This window comes from Sceloporus occidentalis, unplaced genomic scaffold (assembly GCF_023333645.1).
Source record: "Sceloporus occidentalis isolate IW3139 unplaced genomic scaffold, rSceOcc1.0.p SCAF_38, whole genome shotgun sequence".
Taxonomy (NCBI): domain Eukaryota; kingdom Metazoa; phylum Chordata; class Lepidosauria; order Squamata; family Phrynosomatidae; genus Sceloporus; species Sceloporus occidentalis.
Window position 1 is genome coordinate 3,862,642 of NW_028317018.1, and position 25,862 is coordinate 3,888,503.

A 25,862-nucleotide genomic window follows, 5' to 3' on the forward strand; every position below is an offset into this window, starting at 1 on the left:
TTTCATGCAAACCTACTTAATTGGGACAAAACAGAGCAGGTGGTGAAATGTCCCTATTAAAATTTGTTTTTGAGTTCATACTGCCTCAATGGCAAACATTCCTCAATGAAAACACTGCCCATCCTGCCAGCATTGGTAAATCCTAACCTTTAGCACGGCATCCGCTGCTTGTCTTGTATGTTAATTAGATGCATGTTAATCAACACTACTGAATCTTTATTTTTATTGCAAGAACACTTGACCTTATCAACTCATTGACTTTACTTTATATAATGAAGGGCCAATCCCAATGAGCTTCCACTGCAGGAACATCTTGGCTGGCCCTGTATAATGAACAGATATTTATTCAGTCACTTTACATAGAAACATAGAAAGTGGTGGCAGATAAGAACCATTCGGCCCATCCAGTCTGCCCGACCTCTGAGTACCCTCCATAGTCCCTGGCCTTATCTTAAATCAAGTTTAGCTTTATGTCTATCCCATGCTTGCTTAAATGCCTTCACTGTATTTTCTACCTACCTTTAAATCCTCTGAAATAATTACTCCTAGATCATTTTCCTCACATGTTGGTTAGGACAGTATCAAATATTGTATACTCTGCCCTTGAGTTTTTATGTTCTAGGGGCATTACTTTTATTTATTTATTCACATTAAATGCCAGTTACCACAGCTCTGACCATTTTTCCAGTTTACCTAAATCATTTGCTATTTGGCTTATCCCTCCAGGAACATCAACTCTGTTGCAATTTTTTTCATCGTCAGTAAAAATACATACCTTACCATCAAGACCTTCTACAATATCACTAATAAAAATATTAAATAGAATGCGTCCAAGTACAGATCCCTGATGTACCCCACTGGTAACAAGAACTTGCTCTGAATATACACCATTGACTACAACCCTCTGTTGTCTGTCACTCAGCCACTGTCTAATCCAGATTAGGCAGAGATTGCAGTATATTTAAGTCTTCTATGTGGGACAGTGTTAAAAGCCTTACTGAATTCTAGATATGAAATGTCTACTGCACCACCTTGATCAATTACGTTAGTCACCCAATCAAAAAAACCAAAAAGATTAGTTTGGCATCATCTTCCGGAGGGGAATCCTGTGTTGTTTTTGATATAAAAACCAATGTGATGTTCAACAATCCTATCCTTTAACGTAGTTTCCATTAATTTCCCCACTACAGATGTAAAACGTTCTGGCCTGAAGTTGCCCGACTCCTCCCTACTGCCTTTTTGTGCCAGTATAAGCAATTTAAGTTAATTCGGTGCATGGCCAAATTAGACTAAAAGTTATATGTAATATTTTAATACTGTATTATGTGACTAAATTATTGAGTACGGTTCTGGAGACTTTGAATACAGTCTTGCTAGAGTCAATGCCAAGTCTGAAAAAAACATAATAAGAGCTAAGGAAAAGTATGCTTGTGTTTAAATATATATATATGTATCTCGATAACCATAGTAGCACATACAGTATCTCACAAAAGTGAGTACACCCCTCAAATTTTTTGTAAATATTTTATTATATCTTTTCATGTGATAACGCTGAAGAAATTACATTCTGCTACAATGTAAAGTAGTGAGTGTGCAGCCTGTATAACAGTGTAAATTTGCTGTCTCCTCAAAATAACTCAACACACAGCCATTAATGTCTAAACCTTGGCAACAAAAGTGAGTACACCCCTACGTTGATTAGACAAGCCGAGGCGAAAGGACTGGAGGAAGCAGGTTTGGTCTAAAGACAAGTCGAGGTAGATAACCAGGTAGGCAAAATTAATGCGTTACAGACAGGCAATCAGGATCATTGTCAAAGCACATCTCAGTGGTCAAAGCCATAGTACCAGATCTAAAGACCCAGGATCAGCAAACAAAGCCAGGGACTGCACTGCTCTGGAAAAGAGCCTAGGAGCATACCAGGCTCTTGACTGAAGGAATGATGGGCAGGTATGAGTCAGAAGCCGGCAGGCATATGCCCATGGGGAGGCAGAGAGTCCAGTGACCCAAAAGCCACGTGGTGTTGTAAAGGTTAGGTGTAATACCTACCATAAGCAGGGTTGCGGGTTCAAGCCCATAGCTCCTGACACACATGCTGTCATCAGCAAGCTCCCTCAATGGCTCTACAAGCACCCTGGTAGATCCAATGAAACTTCTTATATACAGAGCCCTCCACTAATTTTGGCACCTTTGGAAAATATGAGCAAAGTATGCTGTGAAAGATTATCTTTATTGTTTAACCTTTGGAATCTGAAACCATTCCCCCATACTGAATCTCTTGAGAGCCTTCAAATTGCGAGGTCAATGCTGGTGTACTCTCCTCTTCAGTTCACCCAATAGGTTTAATATGGGATTCAGATTAGAGGACTGGAGTGGCCATGGTTATCTTTGACCATGCATACTAACAAAATGTCCAGGTCCTCTTGCAGAAGAACAGCCCCAAAACCACCACATTTAAATGTGTGCATGGGGTACTTTTCCATACGGTGTGTGCCCCACCTCTGGTGTTTATTGCCAAAAAGCTCTATTTTGGTTTAATCTGATCATAGAACCCAATCCTATTTGAAGTTCCAGCAGTGTCTGGCAAACTGAAGATGTTGTTTGTTTTTTGGATGAGAGTAGAGTTTTTTTTCTTAAAACTCTTCTAAAACAACTTGTGGTGATATAGGTGATGTCAGATTGTAGTTTTGTAGAGTTTTTGACGTTACTAACTTCTGCAAATCTCCAGCTGTGATCCTTGGAGATGTTTTGGCCACTGGAACCATGCTCTTCACAGTGTGTTGAGACAATAAAGATGCTGACCATGCGTTGGACGTCTCCCGGAAGGGAATGTCTGATCGCGCAATCAGGCATTCCTTTTTTAACAGCTTACCGGCACTCGGGTTTCAAATGTCAAATGGGCACCCTGATTTCCCATGCAGCAGCAGTATGTCCTAAAGGATAGGCTATACAGGTACATCCATAGGGGTTTAACCACTTGGTGCCTTGTTAGGGAGAAGGGTTTATACACTCCATCACATTGACACTCTAGGCCAGGGGTGTCCAAGTTTTTTCTGCAGTGGGCCACTTCATCAGAATTGTATACGTGCGCGGGCCGCACTCATTTTTCACTGTGACAAAAAATATGGCCTTTAATAAAATATGCAGATTAAAAATAAAGTAAAATGACACAAAACCTTTACTCTTCCTCTCACTGATTTCTGGGCCTTGAAAGTTTTGCGACTACAAATTCAGGATTCCCTAGATTTATTCTAGGGATGAACTAAAATGAAAATTCTGGACCAAAACATTCAGGGTTCACTTAGCCAAAACCGAAAATGACCCCCACCTTTAAAAATAATAATAAAAACTCACATGTTTAATAAAAGTAGGTAACACACAATTGGACAAAATTAGCAATATGACTTGGCATGATAGGAGTGTGATTGCTAACAGCAATCACACTCTTATCATACCCAGGCAACCAGTAAATGCTGGTACCTAGGCATGATGGGACTGTGCTCGCTGTGATTGCTGTTAGCAATCACACTCCTATCATGCCAAGTCAGCCAGTACATGCTGGTACAGGGTGGCTGTAAGTGATGTGCAGACCCCATACTGCTGGCAGCATCACTACACAAGGGGGGCAGCTAGCTAGGTTTCAGCATGTACTGGCTAACTTGGCATGATAGGAGTGTGATTGCTAACAGTAGTCACAGTCCCATCATGCCTAGGTTCCAGCACTTACACATCCATCCAGTAAATGCTGGAACCTAGGCATGATGGGACTCTGATTGCTATTAGCAATCACACTCCTATCATGCCAAGTCAGCCAATACACGCTGGTACAGGATGGCTGTAAGTGATGTGCAGACCCCATACTGCTGGCAGCATCAATACACAAGGGGGGCAGCTAGCCAGGTTTCAGCATGTACTGGCTGACTTGGCATGATATGAGTGTGATTGCTAACAGCAATCACAGTCCCATCATGCCTAGGTTCCAGCACTTACACATCCATCCAGTAAATGCTGGAACCCAGGCATTATGGGACTGTGATTGCTGTTAGCAATCACACTCCTATCATGCCAAGTCAGCCAGTACATGCTGGTACAGGGTGGCTATAAGTGCAGACCCCATACTGCTGGCAGCATCTCTACACAAGGGGGGCAGCTGGCCAGGTTTCAGCATGTACTGGCTGGCTTGGCATGATAGGAGTGTGATTGCTAACAGCAATCACAGTCCCATCATGCCTAGGTTCCAGCACTTACACATCCATGCTATCACACACACACACACTCATTTATTCATATAATCATTAATTCACAGATTCATTCCCTCAATCACACACACTCATTCAAACACCCTCCCCACCCCCTTACCTGCACTGCATCTCCCTTCGATGCCGCTCACAGACTTCAGCAGGGGGTGCGGCCTCCCTCTGCCTTCTCTGCTAAAGCACAGAGGAAGTAGGATGTCACGTGAACTCCGCTTCCTCTGTGCTGTCCAGAAGACCCTCCCACAAGTAAGTAGCAGGGCTTGAGGTGCGGCTCGTGTAAGATCGGTTGCCCTGGCAGCATCAATACACAAGGGGGGCAGCTAGCCAGGTTTCAGCATGTACTGGCTGACTTGGCATGATATGAGTGTGATTGCTAACAGCAATCACAGTCCCATCATGCCTAGGTTCCAGCACTTACACATCCATCCAGTAAATGCTGGAACCCAGGCATTATGGGACTGTGATTGCTGTTAGCAATCACACTCCTATCATGCCAAGTCAGCCAGTACATGCTGGTACAGGGTGGCTGTAAGTGCAGACCCCATACTGCTGGCAGCATCTCTACACAAGGGGGGCAGCTGGCCAGGTTTCAGCATGTACTGGCTGGCTTGGCATGATAGGAGTGTGATTGCTAACAGCAATCACAGTCCCATCATGCCTAGGTTCCAGCACTTACACATCCATGCTATCACACACACACACACTCATTTATTCATATAATCATTAATTCACAGATTCATTCCCTCAATCACACACACTCATTCAAACACCCTCCCCACCCCCTTACCTGCACTGCATCTCCCTTCGATGCCGCTCACAGACTTCAGCAGGGGGCGCGGCCTCCCTCTGCCTTCTCTGCTAAAGCACAGAGGAAGTAGGATGTCACGTGAACTCCGCTTCCTCTGTGCTGTCCAGAAGACCCTCCCACAAGTAAGTAGCAGGGCTTGAGGTGCGGCTCGTGTAAGATCGGTTGCCCTGGCTGCCGATCTTACGCGGGCCGCACCTCGAGGTCTCGCGGGCCGCATTTGGCCCGCGGGCCGCATGTTGGACGCCCCTGCTCTAGGCCAAACTCAAAGAGCTTCCAGGTGTGTATATCAATAGGACAAAATAAGGCACTTTGACTGACCAGCATGTCTGCTTCTAGTATTTGCACTAATGCAGTGTTGTAGTGACAGAGAGCAGGTTTCCATATGTGCTGTAAATCATGAACTCTTCGACATCAGGATACATTTATTTTATGCAGTTACTGGTTTAATGTAGATTATTTAAAAGGACTGGCATATGAGTGTATACTATTTATATATGCAATACGAAAGCCTCATACTGACAGATAAGGTAATCCTTATACAGCATTTCACAATTATTTCCAAAACAATTATATATATTTGTTCCACATATACCCAGTTGCATATCTGCATGCCAGATCTATCTTTCCTTATGTTTCTTGCTATACAATGATGTTTTTCAGCCCAAACTAACCCTGTTTACATTTCATATCCCTAACCAATTACTATATTTTCAATGCAAAATTTACAAAAATAAAAATAAATCTGTGGACATAGTAATCCAATGTTTCACTGAACAAAAATTAGGTTTAGTTTAATGTTAATGTAATAGAATTTAATACCTGCTGCACATTGTACCCTTGGTCAACATTTTTTTATTTCTTTTTCTGGAACTATATGTAGAATTACAACAGATTAGGTGGAACAACAGATACAAAAAGAAAAGGCAAAAGACACTTTTTCTCTGTCCCATAAAATATAAAAAGAACACTTAAAAAGGCTTGTGTCCTTGAATTAAGCATTAGACAGGAAAATGGTTTATAAATTGGGGCACGGTCTACCTGAATACAGAGAGTTGTCTTTTATTGGCAAAAATTGTCACCTGCCTAGTTTTGTTTGCATTAAAAGGTATATCCTGGGTTGTGGCCAAGATTATATTGTATTGTAAAATGTTTTTTTGTATACGTTACATTAAAAATGCCGAAATGTGCCAAGGGCAGATACACCAAATTATTTTCTTTTTTTCGTATATTAATTAAAGAAATTCTAAAACTCTAAGGACTGAGCTGTAAATATGAAGGTTAAATGTATTTTGTCCTTCACACCATTCTCACAGAATGCTTAAGCAGCACCAACCTTGTTATACAGAGGACGACAATGCAGATGATAGCAATCTGAATGGTTCCAATCACAGCCGCTATTAAGACATACTGGAATCGAACTGGACCAGGAACAACATACAACACATTGAAGTCTTTCTTTTCACATTGTGATCCGCTGTAGCCTGCATCACATCTGCAATGACAATTAATGTTTACTTAAGTTATGTTAATTAAACATCTTCTGAATGTCCTGCGTGCAATGTAAAGTTGCTGTATCAGTTCATTTTACTGCCATAATACCTGACAATAATAACATGATAATAAATGCTACCCCTTACACTAAACCAACCAATGCTGCATTACCTTTACTTACCATAATTACAATAATTTTCAGTATACGCCACCAATGACAAAGTATTTTTGTTGTGAATACTAAGAGCTTATAACATTTCTGGATGTTAAAATGAAAAGTTTCCATCTAAACTGGAACCCAGGGATATCAATAATACTAGCAGCATGTGTTGCATGACAAGCAAGTCACCCTATTACATCCATGAAACTGGTCTCAAATTGCCTTATACTGTTGTCAAGCCTTATACTGTTGTTTTTGTTTTGTAACTAGTAACAGATGAAACTCTTGCAGAAAAAACCTTCTTCCTATGTCTGAGTTTTCGACAATGTATACATTATGTATATATAACATGACTGCTTGCGACATCATGATACATGCAGCATTTTAGAAAATGTCACTTGAAGTGTCACATTCTGCACCCTTTCACCAGAATCTCCTGTGGATGGGATTTTCAATATTTCACCCAGCTTCTGATAAAGCATCCACAGACATCCTTTCACAGCAAGAATATTCCTTGGAAATCTATACCTAGTATACCTTACTTTCTGCACAATTTCCCCTTTGTGTTTATAACAGTGATGCCTGCAATCCTGAATTGCTGGAAAAGTGATACTTTGAAGGGTGCCAACACACTGTACGCACAGTCACCACAATTGGAATGGATAAAGCTTTGAGCTGTTTCTTTTGAATCTACCAGTACTTAAAGGGACAGTTTAATGTCCCTGACATGCCGATTAAAGAAGAAGGCATTTTAAAGTATGCATAAAATACTTACCTGATCCAGAAGCTATAGTCATGTTGCAGCAGCTGCCCTCATCTTCCCTGTTTCAACATTTCTTGGCACTTGTGAGTTCCAGGGAAGCAACCCATTGAAATCAATAACAGACTTTGCCACGCATGTGCACTAAAGTCTGAAAAAATCCTTGCCCGCAGCAGAGCCATCATTGGAGCTCCCTGTCAGTAAGTATATCACATGCAGAAAGATGTGCTTGACTAGGGGATGAAGGATTGGTTTGGCTAGGGGGACACCACATACATTTAAAGGGGACTCTCAGCTATCAAATACATTAAGGTGTATATGATGGCTGGAGTCCCTGGAGGGTCCAGTTAAGAAAATTGCCCCGGGACCCCACTTCATGAGAAACGCCCCACAGCGCCACCTTTGCCCCCAAACAGTTGTGAGTTCCATCTTTGCCCCCCCGAAATAGCCTGCCTGGGCCATATTTACCCCAAAAACAGCTTGTCAGTGACCGAAGCAGCTGGTCTGTGTCATATTTTCCTCCAAACAGCTGGTCAGTGCCAATTTTTCACCAAAGAGCTTGTCAATGTCTTATAACAGCTTGTCTGTGCCAACTTGCCCCCCAAACACCTACAAATCCATGGTAACATAAAAACTTACATGCATACATACATTCTCATTCTAACATACACTCCCTGGCCATTTTATTAGGTACACCTTGCTAGTACTAGGTTGGACACCCTTTTGCCTTCATTCTTCATGGCATACTTTCTACAAGGTACTGGAAACACCTGGATTTTGGTCCATATGGACATGATGGCGTCACGCAGTTGCTACAGATTTGTTGGTTGCACATTAATGATGCAAATCTCCCATTCCACCACATCCCAAAGGTGCTCTATTGGATTGAGATATGGTGACTGTGGAGACCATTGGAGTACAGTGAACTCATTGTCATGTTCAAGAAGTTTGAGATGATGTGAGCTTTGTGACATGGTTCATTATCCTGCTGGAAGATGGGTACCCTGTGGTCATAAAGGGATGGGCATGGTCAGCAACAATACTCAGGTAGGCTGTCGCGTTTAAACGATGCACAATTGGTACCCAAAGTGTGCCAAGAAAATGTCCCCAATATTATTACACCACCACCACCAGCCTGAACTGTTGATACAAGGCAGGATGGATCCATGCTTTCATGTTGTATAGAGTGGTTATTTGAGTTACTGTTGCATTTCTGTCATCTCGAACCAGTCTGCCCATTCTCCTCTGACCTTTGACATCAACAAGGCATTTTCATTCACACAACTGCCGCTCACTGGATGTTTTCTCTTTTTCAGACCTTTCTCTGTAAACCCAAGAGATGGTTGTGCTTGAAAATCCCAGTAGATCAGCAGTTTCTGAAATACTCAGACCAGCTCGTCTGGCACCAACAACCATGCCACGTTCAAAGTCACTTAAATTGCCTTTCTTCCCCATTCTAATGCTCGGTTGTGACTTGACCTGCTGTATTCCTGCCTCCCCATGCCGGTCCAAGATTGTTTACAAAGAGCTAGTCCGACTCATTTTGGACCAGTGGTGGAGAGATAATCTGCAGGCCCTTCACTTACATGGAGAGGACGGACAAGTCACGGTGGCCCGGTAATTACTCCACTGAGTGGTATATTAATAAGCACCACAAACTAATATTTTAGTTATATATTCTGTACCTGGAATATTGTCTGTATTAACAAAATGCACATTTCAAAGTCACTTGTTGACTGGCACTGCTTCAAGGACTGTTGAAAGGTAAAGGAGAAATATTTGACTGGCATTATCTTTTAGACTGGCATTTTAAAAGGGCATAAACATATTTTTGAAAGGACAATCCTTTCCTTTCATGCAACTGAGAATTAGTACCTGCAAAATAATTGCAGAATTCAGTTTCAAAGTCTAATTGAAGTTATATAACACAAAAGGAATCATTCCTTTTAAGTTTCATTTTAGAATAAACAAAGATGTTGAAATACATATTTATAAGCAAGCGTATCTATACAAAATACCCCATATAGTAAGCTTTCTAGAACTTTTTAATAAATTGAATTTATTGATTACTCAAACATTCTGAACAGTTATTAAAGCTTATCTGGTAATAACAAGGAAAAAAACAAAATATGTGTATTATAAAAGCAAATAAAACTATTGCATTAACACCTTAAGGACCAGGCTGTTTTTTATTTTTTTGTGGTGCTTGTGTTTATCTGTAACTCTTCTCTCCCATTTAGTGTACACATACAAGTTATATATTGTTGTTGTTTTTCAGAATAAGAAGGGCTTTCTTCAGATACTACTTTTGGATCATATCATCTAATTTACTATAAAAAATATGATGAAAAAATTAAAAAAATACACTTTTGCTCACTTTTATTTGAAGAATATTTACTATTTGCCCTGAGTTTAGAAATGTTTTTATGTTTTTGTTTTTTTTTGCAAGTTATAGGGCAATGAGTACAAGTAGTGTTTTCCTATTTCAAAACATATTTTTTTTCCAAATCTGGTCATTCTGCCCCATGTGCTATTTGGGACATCAGTGAAGCAAGCCAATGCAATTCACCCCCATCAAACTACATATTTTTAAAAATTAAACACCCCAAGGTATTTCAAATGCTGGTACTAACCCTTTCCATGCGCTAATTGTACTACCACACTTTGTTTTATCATGCAAATTGTAATTTAGGTGTAAGTTTACAGCTGCTGGTATATGTCACTGCCAAACAACACCCCAATATGTTTTTAGCAACATGTCCTGACTACAGTGATACTGCCCATGCATGGGTTTATCAGGTTGTAGGTAAAACACCACAAAGGGAAGTGCGCATTTTTTAATTTGGAGCTTTGACATCTGGTCCTTCTGCCACCATGTCCTATTTGGAATATCTTTGAAGCTGGCTAATTCAATTTACCCCTTCAAACAATGCACTGCCATTTCTGGATGGTGTGCTCTTATTTGTTTCATTTGTACCGATGTTCTGCTGATATTTTGTGTATTTTGCACATTTGGATGAGCAATATATATTGTAAATGTGTCTCTTCAAACTAATTTTATGAAGCATCAATTCTAGTTTAAGAGTTATTATAGGTTTCAAAATATAGTTTTTGTACATAGAAGTGCAACAGCTAAACCCAGACCTGGTCTCCTCTTTTTGTCGCTTGTTGACATCAGTAAAATAAAGGTATTTAATATAATTTAAAGGCAATGAACAATGAACTGATTGGTATGCCCTTCAGTAGAAAAGCTTACTTGGTACCAACACTTGTCAAAAGCAAAATGTTAATCTGGATGTTAATAATTAGCATTTGCAACACAGAATTAATTGGTATCTAAGGCTGATGAGGTATTAAAAAACTGTAAAAGTCTAAGCTGTAAAAGTCGAAACAATCTAAAGACATAATCCACTGGCACATCCAGTCCAGTGGTGTACAGATTCTAATTACACATTATGACAAATCTAAAATAGAGAGTATTTTTTAAGATGAAAGGCCTATGCACATTTGCTTATGTTATTTCATGGTCATTGCTTTACATAGGATCAAAGGGCTCGACATATCTTTATATGGTTACAATGAAGTGACTAGTTTTTTAAAATTTGTTTTAGACATTGATCTTTGGAGTATAACAAACTGTGGGAATGTTTCTAAATTGTACTTACCTGCAAGATGGCTTCAGTGTGTTATCAGGATGCTCACATTTACCATGTACACAGTAATTATCATAATGTTCAGAACAGGGACTACTATTGGCAGATTCTTCTAATTTGTTTGCATTCTCTGAAGAAACAAAAAGAAAGGATATTTTTGGTTCAATATTACACAAAACAATTTTAAAATAGATCATTATACATTGCAAACTAAATGCTTAAAACATTCATTTTAAGTGGAACTTGTCAAAATTATTTTCCTTATTGACAGCCCATACAGTATTTCACTATGCAATCTCAATTAACAATTTGATGTTCATAATCTATATAAACTATAAGACGAAAATTACATAGGCAATGGGGTGAAAGACTAAAGGAAAAAGAGGGATAGAGGAGAAAGTGCATGCCACTTTAATGATATCTATATATGCTATTTTATTTCTTTTACATTTGGGATGACATGCTAAAATGTCTAAAAAGACTTGTTTTCTTTTACTATATTATAATAATTTACTCATCGTCTCCTATGGTTATATGTAGGGCTGCAACTAACGATTATTTTAATAATCGATTAGTTGGCCGATTATTTTTTCGATTAATCGGATAAAAAATGCAATTTTTTTTAATTTAAAATAATGTAATAAAAAACGTACAATTTACACTTTCATCTCTTTATCGCAATGGCCTCTCTCTATTGGCCTTCTTATTTTACTGACATAATAATAAAAGCTACAAGAACCCAAACACAGTGTTTCTCAAACTAGGTTTTAATACAAAGTTATTATAAAATATTAATTCATATGTTAACTATTTTTCATATTTAATAAAAGCTATGAGAAAAAAGCCTTGTTTATATTTTCTTTTATTTACCAAACTGCCCCCAGTTATGCACATCTGACCCCAGCTTGCCACTCTGCCCCCATATATGCCTTATACCTCCTATATGCCAGAGATCCCACTGTGCCCCCTGATATGCCACTGTGCCCCCGATATGCCTTATACTCCTTATATGCCAGTGATATGCAACTGAGCCCCCTGATATACCTTTTACCCCAGATATGTCTTATGCCCCCCTGATATGCCTAATATCGATATGCCTTATACCCCCTATATGCCACTGTGCCCCCTGATATGCCTTATAACTTCCAATATGCCACTCGCCCCCATTTATGCCTTATACCTCCCTATATGCCACTGTGCACCCTGATATGCCACTCTGCCCCCATAAATGCCCTGCACCACCCTGAAATCCATTATACTCCCTGATTCACCCCAGATATGCCACTCTGAAATTCATTATACCCCCATACACCACTCTACCTCCCCTATACACCACTCTAACGACCCCAGATATGCCATTCTGCCTCCCTGAAATTCATTACACCCCCATACACCACTCTGCTACCCTGAAATTCATTATACCCCCCATACACCACTATAACTCACCCATTCACCACTCTGCCTCTCTCCCCCCCTCCCCATTCACCACTCTGCCTCCTCCCCCCTTCCATATACCACTCTGCCTCCTCCCCCCTCCCATACACCACTCTGCCTCCTCCCCCCTCCCATACATCACTCTGCCTCCTCTCCCCTCCCATACACCACTCTGCCTCCTCCCCCCTTCCATACACCACTCTGCCTCCTCCCCCCTCCCATACACCACTCTGCCTCCTCCCCCCTCCCATACACCACTCTGCCCCCTCCCATACACCACTCTGCCCCCCTCCCATACACCACTCTTCCCCCCCTCCCATACACCACTCTTCCCCCCCTCCCATACACCGCTCTGCCTCCTCCCTCCTCCCATACACCACTTTGCCTCCTCCCCCTCCCATACACCACTCTGCCTCCTGTCAGCAACGGAGGTTCACAAGACACCAGGGAGCCGGGTAGAGAGGCAGAGTGGTGTACGGGAGGGGGAGGAGCTAGAGTGGTGTATGGGAGGGTGGTTCCCATACACCCCTCTGACTCCTCTCCCCTCCCATACACCACTCTGCCTCTCTCCCGACTCCCTGGTGTTTTGTGAACCTCCGTTGCTGACAGGCACTTTCACTGCAGCTTCATAGAAGCTGTGAGCCGGTGACAACTTCCGCCTCTCCCCTCCACTTCTGCTCCTACAATGCAGTGGCAGCATCACATGATGTAAAGCCCCAGCATAAGTGAAGGTGAGTAACGGAGGCTGTCTGTGCACATCGTGCAGACCCCCACCGGCTGACAGAGAATCGAGGTCTCCTGCAGAGGATCATCCTCTCTGTTAGCTGGTGGGGGTCTGCGTGATGTGCACAGACAGCCTCTGTTACTGCCCTTCACTTAAGCTGGGGCTTCTACATCATGTGATGCTGCCACTGCATCGTAGGAGCAGAAGTGGAGGGGAGAGGCGGAAGTTGTCACCGGCTCACCGGCTGACAATGAGGGGAATCCAGGTCCCCTGTAGTGTTGCGGGGGATCTGGATTCTAGTGTTATAATCCGATCTCTGTTTGAGGTCGGATTATATAAGGAGAGGAGTTTTTTAGAGCATTTGCTCTGAAAAAAAACTTTTTATAATCGATAAAAATCGATTCAACTAATCGATAATGAAAATCGTTGTCAACGATTTTCATTATCGATTATTATCGATTTTATGGATACGTTTTTTTCAGCCTTAGTTATATGCACTGGCTGAGGAATAGTGCAGGGTGCACCAGCCCCTAAGAATGTCCACATCATAAGTCAATTTCATATTTGTTAAACATGGGATTTATGAGTACAATATAGAGAAATGCTAATATAGTATTTCTTCCTGGGAGAAAATCCAGTCATACAAAGCACATGTTCACCAAACAGAGAAAGCAGTAGAGAATGTTTCACTCACTGTGTCTAAGTAGATAGTGGTTGCAGCTTGCTGTCCAGGGGTTAATGGGGAGGAGGTTTAATTGCACCTCCCCCAACACATTAATAAGGTTTTGGTAGCAGTATAAACTGCTTTGTGTGTCCACTATGTAGGAAGTGAGAGTAGGTTCTCACCCTATTGAGAGTGTGCCTTGACGTGGCGGGTGAGCTTAATTATGCTTTGGCCAATTCATATAACCAAAACCTCTCATTTATATTATGTTTATATATTTGTTGCCAACTTTATTAGGGTAAGAAGCGCAGACAGTTTTTGTTTTTTGTATACATTGTACAGCCAATACACTGTTTCTTGCTGCATGCTTACACCTGTTTGGTAGGCCTCGTATTACATATTTGTATTATTTGAGCCTGTGACTAGCTTAGCGCACCGACATTTTTTCTTTTCCCTGTTTGCACATATTTGAGGTTGTTGGCTCCTCATCAGTCTGGTTGCAGCTTGCTGTCCAGGGGTTAATGGGGACGAGGTTTAATTGCACCTCCCCCAACACATTAATAAGGTTTTGGTAGCAGTATAAACTGCTTTGTGTGTCCACTATGTAGGAAGTGAGAGTAGGTTCTCACCCTATTGAGAGTGTGCCTTGACGTGGCGGGTGAGCTTAATTATGCTTTGGCCAATTCATATAACCAAAACCTCTCATTTATATTATGTTTATATATTTGTTGCCAACTTTATTAGGGTAAGAAGCGCAGACAGTTTTTGTTTTTTGTATACATTGTACAGCCAATACACTGTTTCTTGCTGCATGCTTACACCTGTTTGGTAGGCCTCGTATTACATATTTGTATTATTTGAGCCTGTGACTAGCTTAGCGCACCGACATTTTTTCTTTTCCCTGTTTGCACATATTTGAGGTTGTTGGCTCCTCATCAGTCTGGTTGCAGCTTGCTGTCCAGGGGTTAATGGGGAGGAGGTTTAATTGCACCTCCCCCAACACATTAATAAGGTTTTGGTAGCAGTATAAACTGCTTTGTGTGTCCACTATGTAGGAAGTGAGAGTAGGTTCTCACCCTATTGAGAGTGTGCCTTGACGTGGCGGGTGAGCTTAATTATGCTTTGGCCAATTCATATAACCAAAACCTCTCATTTATATTATGTTTATATATTTGTTGCCAACTTTATTAGGGTAAGAAGCGCAGACAGTTTTTGTTTTTTGTATACATTGTACAGCCAATACACTGTTTCTTGCTGCATGCTTACACCTGTTTGGTAGGCCTCGTATTACATATTTGTATTATTTGAGCCTGTGACTAGCTTAGCGCACCGACATTTTTTCTTTTCCCTGTTTGCACATATTTGAGGTTGTTGGCTCCTCATCAGTCTGGTTGCAGCTTGCTGTCCAGGGGTTAATGGGGAGGAGGTTTAATTGCACCTCCCCCAACACATTAATAAGGTTTTGGTAGCAGTATAAACTGCTTTGTGTGTCCACTATGTAGGAAGTGAGAGTAGGTTCTCACCCTATTGAGAGTGTGCCTTGACGTGGCGGGTGAGCTTAATTATGCTTTGGCCAATTCATATAACCAAAACCTCTCATTTATATTATGTTTATATATTTGTTGCCAACTTTATTAGGGTAAGAAGCGCAGACAGTTTTTGTTTTTTGTATACATTGTACAGCCAATACACTGTTTCTTGCTGCATGCTTACACCTGTTTGGTAGGCCTCGTATTACATATTTGTATTATTTGAGCCTGTGACTAGCTTAGCGCACCGACATTTTTTCTTTTCCCTGTTTGCACATATTTGAGGTTGTTGGCTCCTCATCAGTCTGGTTGCAGCTTGCTGTCCAGGGGTTAATGGGGAGGAGGTTTAATTGCACCTCCCCCAACACATTAATAAGGTTTTGGTAGCAGTATAAACTGCTTTGTGTGTCCACTATGTAGGAAGTGAGAGTAGGTTCTCACCCTATTGAGAGTGTGCCTTGACGTGGCGGGTGAGCTTAATTATGCTTTGGCCAATTCATATAACCAAAACCTCTCATTTATATTATGTTTATATATTTGTTGCCAACTTTATTAGGGTAAGAAGCGCAGACAGTTTTTGTTTTTTGTATACATTGTACAGCCAATACACTGTTTCTTGCTGCATGCTTACACCTGTTTGGTAGGCCTCGTATTACATATTTGTATTATTTGAGCCTGTGACTAGCTTAGCGCACCGACATTTTTTCTTTTCCCTGTTTGCACATATTTGAGGTTGTTGGCTCCTCATCAGTCTGGTTGCAGCTTGCTGTCCAGGGGTTAATGGGGAGGAGGTTTAATTGCACCTCCCCCAACACATTAATAAGGTTTTGGTAGCAGTATAAACTGCTTTGTGTGTCCACTATGTAGGAAGTGAGAGTAGGTTCTCACCCTATTGAGAGTGTGCCTTGACGTGGCGGGTGAGCTTAATTATGCTTTGGCCAATTCATATAACCAAAACCTCTCATTTATATTATGTTTATATATTTGTTGCCAACTTTATTAGGGTAAGAAGCGCAGACAGTTTTTGTTTTTTGTATACATTGTACAGCCAATACACTGTTTCTTGCTGCATGCTTACACCTGTTTGGTAGGCCTCGTATTACATATTTGTATTATTTGAGCCTGTGACTAGCTTAGCGCACCGACATTTTTTCTTTTCCCTGTTTGCACATATTTGAGGTTGTTGGCTCCTCATCAGTCTGGTTGCAGCTTGCTGTCCAGGGGTTAATGGGGAGGAGGTTTAATTGCACCTCCCCCAACACATTAATAAGGTTTTGGTAGCAGTATAAACTGCTTTGTGTGTCCACTATGTAGGAAGTGAGAGTAGGTTCTCACCCTATTGAGAGTGTGCCTTGACGTGGCGGGTGAGCTTAATTATGCTTTGGCCAATTCATATAACCAAAACCTCTCATTTATATTATGTTTATATATTTGTTGCCAACTTTATTAGGGTAAGAAGCGCAGACAGTTTTTGTTTTTTGTATACATTGTACAGCCAATACACTGTTTCTTGCTGCATGCTTACACCTGTTTGGTAGGCCTCGTATTACATATTTGTATTATTTGAGCCTGTGACTAGCTTAGCGCACCGACATTTTTTCTTTTCCCTGTTTGCACATATTTGAGGTTGTTGGCTCCTCATCAGTCTGGTTGCAGCTTGCTGTCCAGGGGTTAATGGGGAGGAGGTTTAATTGCACCTCCCCCAACACATTAATAAGGTTTTGGTAGCAGTATAAACTGCTTTGTGTGTCCACTATGTAGGAAGTGAGAGTAGGTTCTCACCCTATTGAGAGTGTGCCTTGACGTGGCGGGTGAGCTTAATTATGCTTTGGCCAATTCATATAACCAAAACCTCTCATTTATATTATGTTTATATATTTGTTGCCAACTTTATTAGGGTAAGAAGCGCAGACAGTTTTTGTTTTTTGATATTTATATATACATACGTAAAATGCAACCACCGCAGGCTAGGTTGTCAAAATTATTTTTATATATATATATACATACGTAAAATGCAACCGGTGCAACTCACACAAACTACATTACTTTCACTCTACCTGGAGTAAAGATTTCTCACCAAAGAAAGGTGGATATTGAGGGCCTTGCTCGAGAGCTTACAATCTCAGTGATTAGAGGAGGCCCCAGCCGGGGACCATTAAAGTTGCTTGTACGGACCTTTAAAATCCTGGCGCCAAAGCTGCTGCGTAGTGCGTACCATGTTAACCCCGTATTAACCCCTTCTCCAAAAAAAACGAACATGAAGAATGTACACAAATATTGGCCCAAACTGAACACAGGAATGGGCGAATATTCGTTGAATATGAAGATTTTTTTCCCCACAAAGACGAAGAAGAACACGAAGAGTTGGCCGGCGCCCAAGTCTACTTTAAAGAAATGAAAAAGTACTCCCATTTGTGAGAGCAAATAAAGGTTGCTCAATCCTCATCAGCATGGATGGTATTTTTCCCACCAAAGAAATGGTGAGATAAAAATCATAAAAAACAGGATAAAAGTCAGGATAAAAATGAAAATGTAGGTCCAAAAATAAGAATAATCCAAAACTTGGATAAAACAACGTGTTTCGCCCCAAAAATGGCTTTTTCAAAGAGTCACGGTTCCTGGCATGGTTTGTGTTGCTGCCTACACCTTCGTTCAAAGACTACTACTCCCAGCCCTGAACCATTTTTTCGGATTATTATTATTGTTTTGTAAAACTGTTGTAACACTTGCTCCAGTTTCAGCACTTTTCTTTTGAAATATTCTAGATACTTATAATTAAATATTCAAAGTATCGTGGAATATTTATTTCTAGGACACGCTATACATGTGTTATGGTCTAGCTGCTTTTCTGCTGCATTGCTGGAGGCTTACAGCCTGGCTGGGTTGCCATGGCTACACTCCTGTCACTCCTGTGACTCAGCCCATTGTCCAGCCCACAGCCAGCCCCTTTTGGCTATTTAAGCAGCTAAACTTCACTTCCTCCTGGCCCTTGTGTTGTTTCCGGCTGCAAGTGCTATTGCTGTGTTCCTGTGTTCCTGAATTCCTGTGTATGACCTGGCTTTCTCTGACGTCCATCCCAGCTCCTGATTCCTGGCTTGTTCCTGACTTCGCTGATCTCTGTATTCCTGACCCCGGCTTGTCTGAGTACCCGTCTTGGTTCCTGACCCCGGCTTGTCTTTTGGTATATGCTTTTGGATCACGATTTGGCTTTGTTCACTATTGTCATTACAATAAAGGTGATTGCATTTTACGTTTTGTGTCCGTCTGGTTCCTGGTCCCTAACATTACACAAGGGCCATGAACCCAGAAGGGGCAGGCAATCCACCAAATGTTTTTACCAGGCTGGACCAGGTAGACCAGCGTATGGACCAATTTGCGCTAGCTCTCCAGACCTTGTTGCTCCGTACTGCACATCTGGTTCTGCCAGCTCAGGTCCCCACGGCACAGGCTGCCTCTACACCTGCTGCTGCTTCCGCTCCGTCTGCCACTGGTGATTTTAATACTGCCAGAGGCTTGACAGGGTCTGCCCAGCTTCCCGAACGTTATGGGGGCAACCCTAATTTGTGCAGAGGTTTCCTGAACCAGGTCAGTATCTATCTGGAGATGGTACCTCAGGCATTTCCGTCTGACAGGAGTAAGGTGGGCTTCGTGATTTCTTTACTCTCAGACAGGGCCTTGGCATGGGCGAATCCCCTTTGGGAGACACAGAAACCTTTAGTACACAATTACCCTGAGTTTGTTGCGTCTCTAAAACGGGTATTTGATGTACCGGCACGCTCTGCTTCGGCTGCCAAACGATTAATGTCCATTCGGCAGGGTACAAGGACGGTTTCGGACTATGCTATTGAGTTTCGCACCCTGGCCGCTGAGGTTGGTTGGAATAATGAGGCTCTCGTGGCTGCTTTTTCTAATGGGCTCACGGATATACTTAAGGATGAGATTGCGGCCCGGGACCTTCCCAGTGATTTGGAGGAATTGGTCTCTTTTTGTATCCTTATTGACTCACGAATCCGTGAGAGACCATCCTTCCGGGAGTGCCTGCGGAGGCCTCCTATACGTTTAGCCCCGAGCTTTTCATCCCCACCCGTACCTCCCTCTCCTCCCATGCCTCCTGGTCTCGACACTTCGGGCGTTGTGGAACCCATGCAGCTTGGATTTACTCGTCTCTCGGTTGAGGAGAGGGCCTTTAGGAGGAGGGAGGGTCTTTGTCTTTACTGTGGTAAAGCAGGGCACCTGCTGCGAACTTGCCCTACACGTCCGGGAAACGCCTGCACCTAAGGCTCCAGAGGGGACAGTCCTTAGGTGGCGTCTCGGCGTCCCCAGATATCCAGAAGGATAAACCTCTAGTCTCGGTGGGTCTCACTTGGGGCAAGATTTCCGTCATTTCAGAGGCACTCATTGACTCGGGGGCAGCGGGCCTCTTTATTGACAGCACCTTTGCTCAGAAGCACTCTATTCCGTTGCAGCTTCTGACTGCTCCACTTGCCATTGAGGCGATCGATGGCAGACCGTTACAGCCCCCGCAGGTCACCCATGAAACCGCTCCTTTGTCTATGGCTGTTGGGGCTCTCCATCATGAAATTATTCAACTCCAGGTGATACACTCTCCTCATTATCCTGTGGTTTTAGGATATCCATGGTTGCGCAAACATAATCCCGTGTTTGATTGGTTAAGGGCCGAAGTCTTGGCATGGTCGCCTAATTGTTCCAAAACATGCCTAGGGAGAGTGGTGAAGGTGCTAACCACTTCTCCGGTCTCTTTGTTGCCTGAGGAGTATCAAGAGTTTCATGATGTATTCGATAAGGGCCGGGCTGGTGAGCTCCCACCTCACCGCCCGTACGATTGCGCCATTGAGCTGCAACCTGGTGCCATACCCCCTCGAGGTCGAGTCTACCCATTATCTGTCGCAGAGAATAAGGCCATGGAGGAGTATGTTGCGGATGCTCTGTCCCGGGGGTTCATCCGTAAATCCTCTTCCCCTGCTGGGGCCGGATTCTTTTTTGTGAAAAAGAAGAGCGGCGAACTGAGACCCTGTATAGATTACAGGGGGCTCAACCGTATCACGGTTAAGAATGCCTACCCGATTCCACTCATTACCGAGTTATTCGATCGCTTAAAAGGGTCCAAGGTATTTACAAAGCTCGACCTGCGAGGGGCGTATAATTTAGTAAGGATTAAGGAGGGCCACGAATGGAAAACCGCGTTTAACACCAGGAGTGGGCATTATGAATACCTAGTTATGCCCTTCGGTCTCTGCAATGCCCCCGCGGTTTTCCAGGAATTCATGAATGATGTCCTAAGGGACATGCTCCAACAATGTGTGGTGGTATACCTAGATGATATTTTGATCCATTCCACCTCCATAGAAAGCCACCACACTGATGTAGCCCGAGTCCTACAGAGGTTACGAGAGAATAATCTCTTTTGCAAATTGGAGAAGTGCGAGTTCCACCGCAAGCAGGTCACCTTTCTGGGGTACGTAATTTCAGAGGTCGGTTTCGCTATGGATCCTGAAAAACTCTCGTCTGTTCTCTAGTGGCCACGACCTGTAGGTCTCCGCTCCCTTCAACGGTTCCTCGGCTTCGCTAACTATTATAGGAAATTCATTCGGAATTTTTCCTCTATTGTTAAGCCTCTTACAGACATGACCAAAAAAGATGGCAATGCCTCTCTTTGGTCCCCAGGGGCCATCAAAGCTTTTGAGTCATTGAAGGCCGCTTTTGCCGCAGCTCCTGTTTTGGTACACCCGAAACCCGAACTTCCATTCATACTTGAGGTCGATGCGTCTGAGACAGGGGTAGGCGCCCTCCTGTCTCAACGTCCTACTCCTGAGAGCCAGTTGCACCCATGTGGGTACTTCTCCAAGAAGCTAGGTGCTGCGGAATGCAACTATGAAATTGGTGACCGTGAGTTGCTTGCGATAATACTGGCTCTCAAAGAATGGAGGCATTTGCTTGAGGGAACTTCCGTACCAATCCTAATTCTCACAGATCATAAAAATCTCACCTACCTGTCCGAGGCTAAACGCTTAACTCCGAGGCAGGCCCGTTGGGCATTATTTTTATCCCGTTTTAATTATGTGGTCTCGTACCTGCCGGGGACCAAAAATGTCCGGGCCGATGCTCTCTCTAGACAGTTCTCGAAAGCTAAAGAGGAGTGTCCTCCTAGTCCGATTATTCCCCCAGACCGAGTACTGGCTACCATACGTACCAGCATAACATCTCCCCTCGGGGACAGAATAAGGGCCGCTCAGGTAGATGCACCTGCTGAAACCCCCTCAGGGCGATGTTTTGTACCTGTCAACCTGCGTACCAAGTTACTTTCCACCTATCATAATCCTAAATCAGCAGGTCATCCCGGGAGGAACCAACTTCTCTGGTCGGTTTCCCGTCTCTTCTGGTGGCCAGGAATTAACAAAGATATTGTTGCCTTCGTAGCAGCCTGTCCTGTCTGCGCGCAGACTAAATCACCCCGTCACCTTCCAGTGGGCCTTCTCCAACCCATACCTACTGGTGAGAGGCCATGGTCTCACCTTGCCATGGATTTCATAGTCGATCTTCCGCTGTCTAACGGTAACACAGTTATCCTCATGGTTGTTGACCGGTTTTCTAAAATGATACACTGCATCCCATTCAAAAAGCTCCCTTCCGCTAAGGAGTTGGCTACAGTTTTTATCAAGGAGATCTATCGGCTACATGGGGTTCCCAAAGTCCTACTTTCTGACCGGGGTAGCCAGTTCGTCTCGAGATTTTGGAAGGCCTTCTGTGCGCAACTGGGTATCCAACTCTCCTTCTCCTCGGCCTACCACCCACAATCTAATGGGGCTGCGGAAAGGGCCAATCAGGGTTTGGAGCAATTCCTGCGGTGCTACATCTCGGACCACCAAAATAACTGGTCGGATCTGCTACCCTGGGCGGAATTTGCTCATAATAGTGCTGTTTCGGCCTCTACCCGGTTCTCCCCTTTCATGGTGAATTATGGGTATCAGCCCTCCATGATTCCTGATAATTTCACTTCCCAGGGGATTCCGGCACTGGAGGATCATCTCCAGCAGATCCGTTCCACATGGGTGCAGGTTCAGGAGGCACTTCAACGCTCACAACAGTGTCAGGAGCTCCAGGCTAATCGTAAACGCCTACCCGCGCCTTCCTATCAGGTCGGGGAGAGGGTCTGGTTATCCTCCAGAAATCTCCACCTCCGGGTGCCCTCCCAGAAACTGGCTCCCCGGTATGTGGGGCCCTTCCGTATCCTGCGACGGGTAAACCCTGTGGCCTATGCCCTGGATCTTCCTTCTAACATGCACATCCACAATGTGTTCCATGTCTCACTGTTGAAACCTCTGGTCTGTAATCGTTTTACTACAGTCACTCCTCGCCCCCGTTCGGTGACTGTAGACAATCATGAGGAGTTCGAGCTCCGCTCCATAGTCGACTCTCGTTGGTTCCGTGGGAGGCTCCAGTATTTGGTCCATTGGAAGGGGTACGGTCCCGAGGAGAGATCTTGGGTTCCAGCCTCAGATGTCCATGCTCCCGCTCTCCTTCGTGCCTTTCACTCGCGTTTTCCCCTCAAACCCGGCCCTGCTCCGCGGGGAGGGGGTCGTTGAGGAGGAGGTACTGTTATGGTCTAGCTGCTTTTCTGCTGCATTGCTGGAGGCTTACAGCCTGGCTGGGTTGCCATGGCTACACTCCTGTCACTCCTGTGACTCAGCCCATTGTCCAGCCCACAGCCAGCCCCTTTTGGCTATTTAAGCAGCTAAACTTCACTTCCTCCTGGCCCTTGTGTTGTTTCCGGCTGCAAGTGCTATTGCTGTGTTCCTGTGTTCCTGAATTCCTGTGTATGACCTGGCTTTCTCTGACGTCCATCCCAGCTCCTGATTCCTGGCTTGTTCCTGACTTCGCTGATCTCTGTATTCCTGACCCCGGCTTGTCTGAGTACCCGTCTTGGTTCCTGACCCCGGCTTGTCTTTTGGTATATGCTTTTGGATCACGATTTGGCTTTGTTCACTATTGTCATTACAATAAAGGTGATTGCATTTTACGTTTTGTGTCCGTCTGGTTCCTGGTCCCTAACAACATGATCTCCCTTTTAGCACAAGCAGTCTTATGTCCTACATTATTTCAGATCCCAGCAGTGATATTCTCCAGTGGCTGGAAATACCATGTGGTCAGATGTAGAAAAGCAGTGATAATAATGGAAAATGCAAGGTGATTTCTGTGCTTTGTTAGTTTGTTCGAAATTATATATATATACACTGATCAGTCATAACATTATGACCACAGTGGGTGGGAAATATTAGGCAGCAAGTGAACATTTGACCAAATTGAAGGGCTAAATTGTGGTGGCTAGATGACTGGGTCGGAGCATCTCCAAACCTGCAGCTCTTGTGCAGTGATCTCTGTCTGCACTGGTCAGTACATATCAAAAGTGGTCCAAGGAAGGAAAAACGGTGAACCAACGGCAGGGTCATGGGATGCCAAGGCTCATTGATGCGTGTGGGGAGTGAAGGCTGGCCTGCGTGGCCAAATCTAACAGACGAGTTACTGTAGTAAAAATTGCTGGAAAAAAAAAGTAAATGCTGGTTCTGATAGAAAGGTGTCAGAACACACAGTGCATTGCAGTTTGTTGCGCATGGAGCTGCATAGCCGCAGACCAGTCAGGGTGAACATGCTGAGCCCTGTTCACTGCTGAAAGTGCCAACAATGGGCATGTGAGCATACGAACTGGACCACAGAGCAATGGAAGAAGGTGGCCTGGTTTAATGAATCACGTTTTCTTTTACATCATGTGGATGACCGGGTGCATGTGCATTGCTTACCTGGAGAACACATGGCATCAGGATGCATCCATGGAGCCCCACCTCGAAAAAACTTACAGGACTTAAAGGATCTGCTGCTGAAGTCATGGTGTCAGATAGCACAAGGCACCTTCAGAGGTCTAGTGGAGTCCATGCTTGAACGGGCCAGGGCTGTTTTGGCGGCAAAAGGTGGAACTACACAATTTTAGGCAGGTGGTCATAAAGTTATGGATGATTGCTGTGTATTTGCAAGGATCAGAGACGTACCTGTACCTATCATGTACTAACAAGATCAAAATAGCTGTATGTAGGATTCTGGAACTCTCTGGCATATGCTGTTCTAATATGTTCAGGCACAATTTAGCAGGTAGGTATGTACAATTATGCAAACATGTATGTACATGTAATCAAACAAAGGCAAGTCAGCTACTGGCATGACACAAGTTTAGCCTAAGCTATCCTAATCTTCAAGCTTGGTTTTCACAAGCCAAGCTGTACTGGACCACAGAAAATCCTGCATACTAAATGAGAGGCTAAAGTCCGAGTCAGCTCTGGCTCTCACTCTTCCTGTCTTGAGTCAGCTCCAACCTGCTCAGCTGTACATGTAACAGTGAGCTAAAAATCAAACATGACAGTTTGTGTCCTCATTTCCATATCTGTATCAAGAATCCTTGAGAGTACATAGGAAACCTTGCAAAAATGTATGGTTTAAGACACACGTATATTTATTCAAGGATTGATCTTTGGCCCACTGACTGTGAGGATTGAATACATCTTTCATCCGTGAGGTTGTTTTTCTTCTTCTTAAATGCCTGAAATTATTCAGATTTCATTAGATGATTTTCATGACGGTAAATTGAAGGCTTGTTTACAAAGATAAAATGTCAAATCTAGCCTAGATTATATTTTTTGATGATATTTTGGATAGAAGAAAATACATTCTTAGCTTTCCATTTTGGCAATGCAGGTATTTGAAATAAATAAATAATATGTCTATATTCCTTTTTAGTAACATGGCAAAGAGATTGTAGCTAGAAATCCTTTAGAAGGAGAAAAGACTGCGACATTGCCACCCACTATTTTTGCACTTACGTTCATTACTTTTACAAAACTTTTGTCACTGGGAACCAGGTTGTGATTTAGTGAAATGTCCACCACTGGGAATCAGGTTATATTGCAAAGTGTCAGTGGGCAAAATTGCATAGGTGATAAACGGCATGTCCTTTTCCCTTGCTTTGTTATGAAGAGTAGATTGGGGGGGGGTGAGCATTGCCTTTTGTCTGTAAACCAAGATGAAAATATCAGATTCAAAGCTGTTAGGCTAGGTTTCCACTTGGGTTTTTGTCCTGCGTTATTTTCTCGACGAAAAACGCCAGGAAAAACCCCAAGAAAACCGCCACTGCATTTTCCTGCGTTTTGGCGTTTTTGCCTTTCTGTGGAAATTGCTTTTTTTGACCTTAGGCAGTTTTTCCAGCCTTTACACGTTGGAATTTTCACCCAGCTAAAAGGGATTAGGATAAATGGCAAGTATCTGCCCCCTCCTGATGTCATTTCCTTGGTAGAGTTCTACTTAAACACACCCCGGCGG

At 43.2% G+C, this 25,862-nt stretch overlaps 1 protein-coding gene across 1 annotated transcript in view; it reads right to left on the reverse strand.

Moving 5' to 3' along the window:
- Nucleotides 1–25,862, reverse strand: part of LOC149290643 (tomoregulin-2-like) — a 298,414-nt gene that overhangs the window by 18,173 nt on the left and 254,379 nt on the right. The window contains exons 8-9 of the mRNA XM_089488490.1: nucleotides 11,141–11,258; nucleotides 6,398–6,556 (exon numbers count right to left, since the gene is read on the reverse strand). Coding sequence (XP_089344616.1) covers nucleotides 6,398–6,556; nucleotides 11,141–11,258 — 277 coding nt within the window. The remainder of the gene's footprint in view (nucleotides 1–6,397; nucleotides 6,557–11,140; nucleotides 11,259–25,862) is intronic.